At 42.5% G+C, this 14,021-nt stretch overlaps 1 protein-coding gene across 1 annotated transcript; it reads left to right on the top strand.

Moving 5' to 3' along the window:
* Positions 1 to 1,031: 1,031 nt before the first annotated feature.
* On the top strand, positions 1,032 to 7,046 carry LOC142912559 (uncharacterized). Its single transcript, XM_076060673.1, has 3 exons — positions 1,032 to 1,098; positions 1,404 to 1,469; positions 3,928 to 7,046. The coding sequence occupies exon 3, from the start codon at positions 3,938 to 3,940 to the stop codon at positions 4,844 to 4,846; it is 909 nt and encodes a 302-aa protein (XP_075916788.1). The 5' UTR covers positions 1,032 to 1,098; positions 1,404 to 1,469; positions 3,928 to 3,937; the 3' UTR covers positions 4,847 to 7,046.
* Positions 7,047 to 14,021: the final 6,975 nt, after the last annotated feature.

Below are 14,021 nucleotides of genomic sequence, written 5' to 3'. Positions count from 1 at the left end.
TGTACACACACACAGTGTACACACACACAGTGTACACAGACACAGTGTACACACACACTGTACACAGACAGTGTACACACACACAGTGTAAACACACATAGAGTGTACACACACAGTGTACACACACACAGTGTACACGCACAGTGTAAACACACACAGTATAAACACACACAGAGTGTACACACACACAGTGTACACACACAGTGTACACACACACACAGAGTATACACACACAGTGTACACACACTGTGTACACACACAGAGTATACACACAGTGTACACACACACAGTGTACACACACACAGTGTACGTGTACACACAAAGTGTACACACACACAGTGTACACACAGTGTACACACACACACAGTGTACACACACATACAGTGTACACACAGTGTACACACACAGTGTACACACACACACACAGTGTACACACACTGTGTACACACACACAGTGTACACACACACACAGTATACACACAGTGTACACACACACAGTGTACACACACACACAGTGTACACACACACAGTGTACACACACATAGTGTACACATACACACTGTGTACACACACAGTGTACACACAATAATGTCCACGTTGTTGTTGTAGCTGAGCCCACGCACCCAAGGGAGGGAGCAATGAAAATGAATCTAAATCAACTTAAACTCCAATCCCGCTCTGTGACGTCACCACTCTGCATTACTTCATCGGCGTGAAACGCCAGGGGGAGGTGTACCTAGCTAGTGACGTCATGTTTCAAGGTATTCCACCCCGCTCTTGAGCGTGACGTCACCTCCGCCTGGGTCACTGCCGTTATCGTTCCAGTGCCAATCCTTATTTGGGCAAAGCTACGCCCAGTGACTGGCGGCTCATTAACATAATGTTTTAAAGCCGTCGCGAGTTTATTGCGACGGGTTCAGCACCTATATATCGAATGGTACATTAACATAATTTATTCATACTCTATTTTATTTATTTACGGAGAAGCTCATTGTGGGAGGAGCGTGTCCCGTTTCCCGGAAGTGACGTCATGTCACCTGCTACCGCGTGACGTCACGAGGTAACAGGCAGCTATCGCTTCCTGCACTGAAATCCGAGGTGAGAAATTCTCATTGCGAATGTGGTTGTTGTGGTGGTGGTTGTTGTTGTTAACCAAGGTAGAGCCTCGCTCTCTCTCGTAGGGATGTCAGTTGAGTAGCAGCGAGCATGGGAATCGATGTCCAGGTTGGAACTTTACAACGCGGGGCCTAGCCACGCGGGGCCTTGCCTCCTGCCCTCGCCTGATTGCGTTTACTTTAATTATCTCGCTTAAGTTTAATTTGTCTTCACCCGGCTCGCCACTTTGTAACTTTGTTTTATTGTCAATATTCACGCAGTTTTTATTTTCGTTCTTTTGTTACCAGGCCAAGCCCGTTTGAGCTGCTATACCGCTCTTGTTACCAGAAGCGACCTGCCCACAACAACACAAGGTGGGGCTTTGTCAACGTGTGTGAATGTTTTGACTTAAAACTTTGGTGACTGCAGGAATTAATATTCTTGGTTCTTTCGGTAAAGTCACGTAGATAGAAAATTAAATGAAAATAACAATAAAAATAAACAAATAATTGTAAATAAAGCAAAAAAACTCACGTCGTTTTGATCGCAACACAAGTGGTCTTTATTTAATGTAATTGTATTATCTGTTATTGTTATTTTCTATCTACGTAACTTTACCGAAAGAAACAAGAATACGTGTATCAATGTCTATCGGTCAAAGACGATAGACGGAGAGACGCGCAAACTCCAAATATACAGCAGGCATCAGGGTCGGGATCGAACCCACGACTTCCTGTACACCAGGTGAGGTAGTTAACATCTCACCACGGAGAGAGACACGCAAACTCCAGTTAGCCTCGGTTATGTTCGTTGATCCTCAATTAATTACTTGGTGGAGTGAGGAAGCATTCATGCCAAGCAGATGAAGGTGGCCAGGCGTGATTCTAGACACGCCACCGCCTGTTTACCCAGTGACAGTCTACAGTTTGTGTTTGCAGTAACATCTATTAACTCTAAATTTTGATTTAAAGCTTTCGTGACTGCAGTAATTCATATTCTTAGTTTTTTCGGTAAAGTCACGTTGAAGAGAAACAACAAAATAATAAAATATATATAAAACAATAAAAAATTCTCACGACGTGACTTTATCGAAAAAACTAAGAATATCTATTAACTCTGTTGAACACGGAGGTTATATCATAACAGTAGTTTACTTTTGTTTTCCTCTGGAACTCTTTATAAGAATGGAAACAGGAGGTGAACACAGCACACACATACAGCTGAAGTCGGAACTGTTCATCCCAGCATTTAAGGACATCTGAGCCTGGATTCACACCTCTAAGTTGCGATTGAACGTTAATTTATGCATACTCTTTGGTTCTATTGGGTAAAGTCACGTAGGTGAAAATAAAATAACAAAAAATCACGACGTTTCGGCCACAACACAAACGGCCTTCATCAGGTGAAGGGACGAGACTGTCTGGAGGACAGCGCTGGAGTGAGAGAAGCCACGCTTAGATCACGACCTTTAAGCTGTGTGAGAAGAAAACAAAGTGCCTTGACAAAGGAATTAGCATATAATTTAGCATTGAAATGACTCATTGAACTAGCTAAGTTAAAGTATACACATCCGCAGAGGTACCCCTTGACAAAGGAATTAGCATAGAATCTTTATCCATAATAACAGTAGCGTCTTTATCGGCTGAGAGGATGACTATATCACTTCTGTTTTTTAAATTCGCGAGTTCAGAGCGTTCATTTTTGCTGATGTTACTAATGGGTTTCTTAGCATTCTTAAGAATAGTGGCTATTTCAGCTCTCGCAATGTCTGCTTGGATGTGTCCTACGCCTTTGAGGGCTACATCGACGTGAGAGATGATATCATCTATTGGTATGTGTTTTGGGGTGACATCAAAATTTAGTCCCCTAGCCAGTACTGTTTTCAGATTGTCCGAAATCGGGGTGCTACTCTGATTAATGACGATTTTGTTAACATCTAGTTTTGTTATATGTGGAACTGGGTTCTTCTTTGATAGGTGGTTGAATTTAGAAATCAGGTTAGCTTTACATTTGACTGACAGTGACTCAGCAGAAGAAGCAGTCATGTTGTCTACGTGATTCCAATCAGAAGGTGACATTTTTTGTGTTAACATTAAATGAGCTTGTAGGAGAGTCCTGTCTAAAGTATCGAGTTCAAATCGGAGTAGCCTTATCCTCTCTGAGATTAAAGATAGGCTAGCCTTAAGCAGAATCTGTTTAGAATTCGGAGAAGATACAGCAGCAGAAGTGAGTGTGAAAGCGATGGGTATTACCTTGTGATCGCGGCATCTTTTGAGGAAGGTCAGCGTCTCGATGAGCTGTGACTTCTTGTCCCGTTGTCTGTTAAAAGCTCTAACAGATAGGTGAAAGCCCTCCCCATAGAGGTTATCAATTCTAGATTTAAAGCTTTCGTGACTGCTAGGATCCATACTCTTTGGTTCTATTGGGTAAAGTCACGTAGGTGAAAATTTTCATTTATGCATTTCTGCATAACACAAATAGTATTGTTTTCAACACTCTTTGCTATGTCAGCTGAATTTAGCTTTCATAAATATTCCTTTTGTAGCCAGACAGCTGAAATTGTGTACTCGGAGTTTTGGATTAACATTCATTTTGAAGATACGAGGGCTTCCAGGCATGTTTATAACCATATGCCCTCTCATTGTGTGCCATAACAGCCCTGTGATGAATTTGGGAAACGTTTTTACTACATCATAAATATATTAATATAGACGTGTAAGTCACATGTGACTATATATGCATTCCTCTGTGCCTCGATACTGACGTGTAGATGGTGTGGATATTATTTTTTTCTGTCTGCAGCTGACGCTTCCTCTGATGCTTCCTCCGCAGAATTGATCTGATGGAGCAAATGCACTCAGCGCAGCTCGGTACTACAAGTCAACAATGCGACCAGCGTGCATACAGCACGGATCGGACTGGAAATTTGACACAGCACCAGAGAACTCACACAGGAGAGAAACCCTTCAAGTGCACTGTGTGTGGGAAGGCATTTTCACAGTCATCAAATCTGCAAAGACACCGGAGAACACACACGGGAGAGAAACCCTTCAAGTGCAGTGTGTGTGGGAAGGCATTTTCACAGTCATCTGTTGTTAAAAAGCACCAGAGAACACACACGGGAGAGAAACCCTTCAAGTGCAGTGTGTGTGGGATGGCATTTGCACAGTCCCCACATCTTAAAGAGCACCAGAGAACACACACGGGAGAGAAACCCTTCAAGTGCAGTGTGTGTGGGAAGGCGTTTGCACATTCATTAAGTCTGCAAAGACACCAGAGAACACACACGGGAGAGAAACCCTTCAGGTGCACTGTGTGTGGGAAGGCGTTTGCACATTCATTAAGTCTGCAAAGACACCAGAGTACACACACGGGAGAGAAACCCTTCAGGTGCACTGTGTGTGGGAAGGCATTTTCACAGTCATCTGTTCTTAAAAAACACAAGAGAACACACACGGGAGAGAAACCCTTCAGGTGCTTTTTGTGCGGGATGATGTTTGCACAGTCATCACATCTTCAAGCACACGAGAGAACACACACGGGAGAGAAACCCTTCAAGTGCACTCTGTGCGGGAAGGCGTTTTCACAGTCACCACATCTTAAAGTCCACCAGAGAACACACACGGGAGAGAAACCCTTGAGGTCCACTCTGCAGGAAGGCATTTGCACATTCATAAAATCTTCAAGTACACCAGAGAACACAGAAGCATCAGAAGATCTGCAAGGAGTGGAGTCTGAAATCAGCTTGTGAAAGTCAAAGTGCCGCAATAAGCCCATCCCTCATGAAACACGAACCGGAAGAAAATCCCAGCTTGGACACTTTTAAAGGTATCAAGGTGAAATATGAAGAGGTGATGGTGAAATATGAAGAGGTGATGGTGAAGAGGGAAGAGGTGATGGTGAAATGTGAAGATGAAGATTCAACTCCAAAATCGGACCTTCACATTGATGGAGGCAATGTGAAGCCAGAGGTGAATTCTGACTGAGGCAGAGCGAGGCAACTCCCAGCAATTCATGGAAGTGGAGGTGTGAGTGGACTTGCTCCTAGACAATACAAAGTCAAATGGAGACCCGGTGGATGTGTAAGCTTGAGACGGTCACAGGCCTTTAATGAAAAGAATGTGAAGTTGAACACTCAATTCCTAGGTTCAACCTGCAGAGTAAGAGCGAGCGGCCAGTCTTTGTGGACCCGTGGATTGTGGAGATCTCTGACCAGGAGTGAGAGCCAAGAAGCCCCCAAGCATTCACTATGTTATAATAATTGCATTTACACGGTGCTTGCTTAATCGCCTCGGCAACTCGGAGTTTTGTATCTCGTCTGAAACACTCGAAGAGCATCCCCAAGTAGCAGCTGCCCCTGTGTGGCACAAGGTCGTGGCCCTGCACCGGCCTGCATTTATTTTTTCCGCCTGAGGACGACCGCTTGTGTTACGATCGAAACGTCGTGATCTATTATTTTTTCTACCTACGTGACTTTACTGAAAGAACCAAAGAGTATGTGAACAAGAGGCTGTCAGTAGAGGGCGATGATTGATGTTTCATCTCAGTTTTGTAATTTGTCGCTAATGTTTAGAATTCGCCAGCATGCAAGGGCCTACTCGTTTTGAATGACACAATAGTATGTTTTACATCCACTGTTAAGCAGACGGTGCATATTTTTTAAAATAGCTTTTTAATCAGATGTTATCTGATGCAGTAGATTTCACTGCAGTAATTAAATTTTGTTAAAATTCCAGTCAATAATTTAGAATGAACATCTTCTTTGGTTCTTTCGGTAAAGTCACGTAGAATGAGAATAAAATAATAAATTAATAAAATAACACGATTAAATTCTCACGACGTTTCGGCCACAACACAAGTGGCCTTCAGGTGAAAGGAACAAATCCGTCGGGACGACAGAGCTTCAATGAACGCTGTTAAGATTCGTAGCGTCTTTTAAGCTGGTTTAGAGAGGTGAGGCACCTTGACAAAGGGGTTTACATATAAAACAGGAGAATTTAGCATTGAAATAGCTGAGTGATTAGCTTGTGACTGGTCATAGAAATAGACTGGTCATAGAAATAGCTTTATTGTGTTATTTTATTATTTTTTTATTTTGTTCTCATTCTACATGACTTAAGATGAATCCTTGCAGTCACGAAAGCTTTAAATCGAAATTTAGAATGAACACTTGTCTGATTTTGTGTGTACATGCATCACTTTTTTTTATAAGGGTCAAACATTGAATAAGTGATGTTAGGACAAAGTGCGTGTGTTTTTGGAAGTAACCTGTACAGATAACTCAGGTGAGTCCCGTTGTTCTTGTGATACAGGTCAAAGGGTACTTTTGTGTTTCAGGAAGCATCTGGAGCAACTCATTGGCTTTGAAATAGGAAGCACACTCGGATCATTCATCAGTTACAAGACATACCACCTTAAAGTTACACGCAGAGGAGATACATTCTCTGCAACACGAATTATAATTTTGTCTTACGTGTTGACATAGATTTTGTCGAACTTGGACTAGAAATGCTCCTTGCTGATTCACGTCTGGATGTTCACAACCATGGGTTGAACCAAGCCCCACTGCTGTTGAGACATTGTCCACCAAAACCGGTCCACAGTTGGCTTGCACACACAGTGTACACACACAGTGTATACACACACAGTGTACACACACACATAGTGTACACACACACATTGTGTATACACACACATAGTGTACACACACAGTGTCCACCAAAACCGGTCCACAGTTGGCTTGCACTGAATAAATGCTGCAGTAATTATGGACTCGCACGAAGGCCGTGGGATTTATATTTCGTGTTCAACATTCCTTTGTTTAGTGGAGAGACCGATTAAATTAAAGACGTCTTGTCTGCTGATCTTGTTCATATCTGTGTACATCGATATCCCACATTGCTTGCACGTACACATCACACGCAATTAAATAAATAAAAAATAAGAACGACTTCCGGGGATTGCAAAGATCGAGGAATCTCTTTCAATGGAGCGAGTTCAGTGTGTTCGATTCAACATCTCTCTGTCTCTGTCCGTCTGTGTCATCTGTTTGCCTCTGTGTTTCTCTCTGCCTGTCTCTCTGTCGTCTCTGTGTTCCTCTTGTCTGTGTCTGTCCGCCTGTCCTGTCTGTGTGTGTCTCTCTATCAGCGTCTATCCAACCGTATTCAACGACTGTCAGTAGCAACACGCGCCCGGTCAACTTGCACGGCCCGTGACTCAAACTTGCTCAAAGGAGTGTTTATTTGTAATTTATTTCGCACCGTACGTAGCCAACCGTGATAATCTATGGGTCTCTGTGTGAGTCTCTGTGTATCTGGAACTTATTTCGCACCTTACGTAACCGAACCTGCCCAGGAGGAGCGGCTGGTATCTGTGGAGCTGTGGGCTGGGTAAATCTGTGAGCAGGAGCGAGAGACAAGATCCCAAGCATTCACTACGTTATAAACAACATATTTGCACTTATAAGTCGCTTGCCTAATTGCCTCAGCAACTCGGTGTTTCGTATCGAACCTCATCTCAAACAATCGAAGGGCGCCCCCTAGTGGCAGCTGCCCCTGTGTGGCACAAGGTGGCCCTGCACCGGCCTGCACGTGGACATGAGTCTGTCGGTAGGGGGCGATCATTGACGCGTCATCTCCTTTGTGGAGTTTCTGGATAGTGTTACTGGAATTGCCACAATTTTGACTGTGACACCAACATGCAATGTGCGTTGTGAGTGACACAGTGTTTTGTTTGACACCCGCTGTTAAGCAGACAGCGCATATTGTGGTGAATGTTACTGGGGTAGCCAGATATGCCTGGCGGATTTGAACCTTGAACCTCAGCAATAAATAGCGCATATTCCTGGTTCTTTCGGTAAAGTCACGTAGATATAAAACAAAAAATAAACAATAAAAGATTTAAAAATGAAAAAGTTAATACAAATAACAAATAAAAATAATAAATTTCGATTTAAAGCTTTCGTGACTGCAAGGATTCATCTTCTTTGGTTCTTTCGGTAAAGTCACCACGTAGAATGAGAATAAAATAATAAATTGATAAAATAAAATAACACAATAAAATTCTCACGACGTTTTGGCCATAACACAAAGCCGCTTGTGTTGTGTACGTACACACACACAGTGTATACACAATAATGTCCACGTTGTTGTTGCTGAGTTCATGCACCCAAGGGAGGGGGCAATGGAAAATGAATCTAAATCAACTTAAACTCCATCCCCGCTCTGTGACGTCACCACTCAGCATGACCTCAACGGCATGAAGTGCCAGCGGGAGGTGTAACTCGCTAGTGACGTCATGTCACCAAGGTATTCACGCTCCCCCAACCCCGTCCACAGCGCTCTTGAGCGTGACGTCACCTCCGCTTGGGTCACTGCCGATATCAATCCAGTGGCAATCCTTATTTGGGCAAAGCTACGCCCAGTGACTGCGGTTCATTAACATAATGTATCCGTTGAAGCCGTCGGGTTCAGCAGCCACGCCCCATCCCTCGACATATGGCCAGTTAACATTAAACATAATTTATTCAATTTTGATTTAAAGCTTTCGTGACTGCAGTAATTCATATTCTTAGTTTTTTCGGTAAAGTCACGTTGAAGAGAAACAACAAAATAACAAAATATATATAAAACAATAAAAAATTCTCACGACGTTTCGACCATAACTCAAACGGTCATCATCAGGTGTGTGAGATCAGGTGTGTGAGATTCGTTCATGAGGCTATCCACATATACAAACACAGAGACAATTTAAACCGAGAAGATGGATTCTATCTTAGCAATCATTGGAAAGATTTGATAAATCATTTCAGTTCTTGATTGATTGTTCACGCTTACAGTGCCTTTCAGACAGCATACATAAAAACAAATTTCGTCTCCCCCCTCCTCTTTTCAAAAAATAGATGGACTAGTCCTGGCAAACTGCCATCGTTGCGCGTGACGCAAACGTTATTTTTATATATATAAATAAATATGCCGTTTTCAAAATAAATTTATGCAAACCGACACACCTGATGATGACCGTTTGAGTTATGGTCGAAACGTCGTGATAATTTTTTATTGTTTTATATATATTTTGTTATTTTGTTGTTTCTCTTCAACGTGACTTTACCGAAAAAACTAAGAATATGAATTACTGCAGTCACGAAAGCTTTAAATCAAAATTTAATCGCCTCTACGGGGAGGGTTTTCACATAACTTTAAGATCTTTCAACAAACTCCGGGATAAGAAAGCTCAGCTGATCGAGTCTCTCACCTTCCTGAAGAGATGCCGCGACTCTGGGGTAATACCAATCGCATTTACACTCACCTCTGCTACTGTAACTTCTTCTAATGCGAAACGAATTCTTTTCAAAACTAGCTTAGCTCTTATCTCAGAAAAAATCAGACTTATACGCACAGAACTAGATCAGTTAGACAAGACACTCTACAAATCACACTTATCATTGACGGCAATAATGTCCACATCGGATTGGGAACATGTAGACAATATGACTGCCTCTTCAGCTGCTACTATGTCGACCAAATGTAAGGAAAACCTGATTTCCAAATTTAACCTCCTCTTAAACAAAAGACCGGACCCACACACCAAAAAGTTAGACGTTAATAAAGTCGTAATTAATCGCAGTAACAGTTCTATTTCCGATGGTCTGAAATCCGTTTTAGCTAAAGGTCTAAACTTTGCAGTCACACCTAAACACATACCAGTTAATGATATAATTGCCCAAGTAGACGTTGCTCTCAGGGGCCTGGGTCACATCGCTGCAGACGTAGCAAGATCTGAAATCGCTGCAACCCTCAAAAACGCTAAGATGCCAGCTAGCAACCTCAGCAAAGATGAGCGTTTTGAATTATATAAATTAAAAAAGAGGAATGATATTGTAGTTCTCTCAGCTGACAAAGGCAATGCTACTGTTATCATGGATAAAATAGAATACAACAACAAAATTAAAGAATTACTCGACGATGGTAGTTATACAAAAATAAAAAGAGATCCCACCAACAGCCTCGTCACACAAACCAACAAAATAATTTCTGATTCAACCGCATTAATTGATCAATCTAAACAGTTTTCGTTGAAACCTTCTGCTGCCAGGCCACCAAGATTATACGGCTTACCAAAAATACATAAAGTTGATACACCTCTTCGTCCCATAGTCTCTACTATCAGCTCCCCCACCTACAAACTAGCTCGTTTTTTGTCTGAAATCCTGCGTCCTTTCACTGGAAAGACCACCTCTGCGGTACAAAATTCTACTCACCTGGTATCAACAATCAAGGGTATTTCCCTGTCCCCAGACGACCTGCTTGTCAGTTTTGATGTAGTTTCCTTATTCACCAAGGTTCCTGTACCTGACACCATTGCAATCATTGAAGACTTGGTTCATCAAGGACTAAACACTGAGGTACCCCCCCTGGTGAGACACTGTTTAACCAATACATACTTCACTTGGAATGGAACTTTCTACAAACAAACTGAGGGCACCCCAATGGGCTCCCCCCTTTCTCCAGTTATAGCTAACATTTTCATGGAGAAATTTGAGACTGACGCCATCCAGACTGCCACTCTGCGCCCAACCTTATGGAAGAGGTACGTGGATGACACTTTTGTCATCTGGCCACATGGCCGGCCTGCTCTAGACAAATTCTTCGACCACATCAATTCCATACACCCAGCCATCAGATTTACCATGGAAGTCGAAATAGATGGCAAGATACCTTTTTTGGATGTCCTAATTAAAAAGAGACCTGATGGTTCAATGAGCCACTCTGTCTACAGGAAAGCTACCCATACGGATGCTTATCTGAAACCGGATTCCCACCACCATCCATCACAGAAGAATTCTCTCATCAAGACTCTGTATCATAGAGCCCAATGCATATCCGACCAGGAACACATAAGCAGTGAACTCAAGCACGTACACCAAGCTCTTAGGGCTAATGGTTACTCCGACTATACAATCCGCAAAGCTATCACTCAAACCATGAAGAAGAACCCTCTTGAGGAGCCTTTCAAAACCATCACTTTACCCTACATTGCTGGGATCACAAAAAAGATCTCCAAAATCTTGAATAAACACAAGATCCAGGTCCGTTTCAACACATTACATAAAATCCGTGATCTGGTTCCGTCTGTAAAAGATGTGATTCCGGACATAATACCCTGGTGTCTACAAACTAAGTTGCCTCTGTGGTAGTAGTTACATTGGAGAAACCAAACGCCATTTCTCGGACCGCATTCGTGAACATAAAGCAGACCTTAAACACGGTAGGACCAACACCTCGGCCGTAGCAGATCATTGTTCTAATTCAGTAGGCTCACATGCCATTGACTTTTCCAAGACGGAGGTTCTTTGTAAGCCATCTGGCTTCCATGAGAGATTCGTTCATGAGGCTATCCACATATACAAACACAGAGACAATTTCAACCGAGAAGATGGATTCTATCTTAGCAATCATTGGAAAGATTTGATAAATCATTTCAGTTCTTGATTGATTGTTCACGCTTACAGTGCCTTTCAGACAGCATACATAAAAACAAATTTCGTCTCCCCCCTCCTCTTTTCAAAAAATAGATGGACTAGTCCTGGCAAACTGCCATCGTTGCGCGTGACGCAAACGTTATTTTTATATATATAAATAAATATGCCGTTTTCAAAATAAATTTATGCAAACCGACACACCTGATGATGACCGTTTGAGTTATGGTCGAAACGTCGTGAGAATTTTTTATTGTTTTATATATATTTTGTTATTTTGTTGTTTCTCTTCAACGTGACTTTACCGAAAAAACTAAGAATATAATTTATTCAGTTACAGAGCCGCTCTTTACGGGAGGGGCGTGTCTCTTACCCCGGAAGTGACGTCATGTTACCTGCTTACCCGCGTGACGTCGCGAGGTAACAGGAGGCTGCCAATCCACGCTTGCACTGAAATCCGAGGTGAGAAATTCTCATGGTAGTCGTGGTGGTTGTTGTTGTTTACCAAGGTAGAGCCTCGCTCTCTCGTAGGGATGCCAGTTGAGTAGCAGCGAGCATGGGAATCGATATCCAGGTTGGAACTTTACAACGCGGGGCCTAGCCACGCTCGTCCTTGCCTCCTGCCCTCGCCTGATTGCGTTTACTTTAATTATCTCGCTTAAGTTTAATTTGTCTTCACCCGGCTCGCCACTTTGTTTTATTGTAAATATTCACTCAGTTTTTATTTTTTTCACCAGGCCAAGCCCGCTTGAGCTGCTATACTGCTCTTGTTATCAGAAGCAACCTGCCCACAACAACACAAGGTGAGGCTTTGTCAACGTGTGTGAATGTTTTGACTTAAAACTTTCGTGACTGCAGGAATTAATATTCTTGGTTCTTTCGGTAAAGTCACGTAGATAGAAAATTTAATAAAAATAACATAATGAAAATAAATAAAAAATAAATTGTAAATAAAGCAAAAAAACCCACGTTTTGATCGCAACACAAGTGGTCTTTATTTAATGTAATTGTATTATCTGTTATTGTTATTTTCTATCTACGTAACTTTACCGAAAGAAACAAGAATACGTGTGTCACTGTCTATCGGTCAAAGACGCTAAACGTAGTGATGAATCCCTGCAGTCACGAAAGCTTTAAATCGAAAAATGGAACAGATGTGTTATATTATCTTGGCTTTGTGAAACACAGGTAAAAAGAGGCCTTCAACATTGATTGTGCCTTTGTACCGACAGTTGCTGAGTGGTCCAGTGCCATCACCATCAGAATCCATGGTCAATCCACTGCTGGATGAGGTTCCCAAAAAGCTCTCACCATCTCCCAAGATCCCGAAAAGTATTAATCCACCCAGTACCTGCAGGTGATACTCATCAGCTGATATCATCCCGTCGTCTCGATGGGCATCCTATTGGCCGCATTCCATTCCTTGGCTGTCATTCCATCACTATCCTCAACCAACCATCGGCCAACATTCCATAGCAGAATTCAACCAAGGGAGAGTATTTGAAAGGATGCGATTAATTCACCCACCCAAGGGATACGGGTCCATAATAGCAAATCATTACAGTCGCAGGCGCACGGCGAATTGTAACGATGGAGACATTACAGCACGCCGTCGATTTGCGGTGCGACGATGCAATTAACTGAGCTCGATTTTTCGATTTGAAGCTTTCGTGACTGCAAGGATTCATCTTCTTTGGTTATTTCGGTAAAGTCACCACGTAGAATGAGAATAGAATAATAAAATAATAAAATTCTCACGACGTTTTGGCCACAGCGCAAGCGGCCGTCTTCAGGTGAAAGGTACATTGAAGCTCTGTCGTCCCGACAGTTCTGTACCTTTCACCTGAAGACGGCCGCTTGCGTTGTGGCCAAAACGTCGTGAGAATTTTATTGTGTTATTTTATTATTTTATTCTCATTCTACGTGTTGGTGACTTTACCGAAAGAACCAAAGGAGATGAGCTCGATTTCTTTTGGGCAGATAAAGGCCACCGGCGCAGGCACACTAGATCCCGGGGACGTGAATAACTCCACGCGCATTCAGGGCGTCCACATTGCCCTGTCAAGAGGCTGCAGGAGGGCGGGTGAAACAAACAGCCCTGTGCTCGCCACGCGGACGGTCGCCCAGACAAACAACAAACTCTTCCAGGCTTCACCTTCTTTGGTTCTTTCGGTAAAGTCACCACGTAGAATGAGAATAAAGTAATAAATTTATAAAATAACACGATAAAATTCTCACGACGTTTCGGGTCACAACACAAGTGGCCTTCTTCAGGTGAAAGGAACATACCTGTCAGGACGACAGAGCTTCAATGAACGTTGTGTTATTTTATTGTTTTATTTTATTATTTGATTCTCATTCTACGTGGTGACTTTACCAAAAGAACCAAAGAAGATGAATCCTTGCAGTCACGAAAGCTTTAAATCGAAACTCTTCCAGGCTTCACGCG

The sequence above is a fragment of the Petromyzon marinus genome, unplaced genomic scaffold (genome assembly GCF_048934315.1).
Source record: "Petromyzon marinus isolate PM22_M1 ecotype Great Lakes invasive population unplaced genomic scaffold, UKy_Petmar_22M1.pri1.0 PM_G_Scaffold_21, whole genome shotgun sequence".
Classification (NCBI taxonomy): domain Eukaryota; kingdom Metazoa; phylum Chordata; class Hyperoartia; order Petromyzontiformes; family Petromyzontidae; genus Petromyzon; species Petromyzon marinus.
Note: the sequence above shows the minus strand (reverse complement) of the source record. Positions and strands in the feature narration are given on the sequence as shown.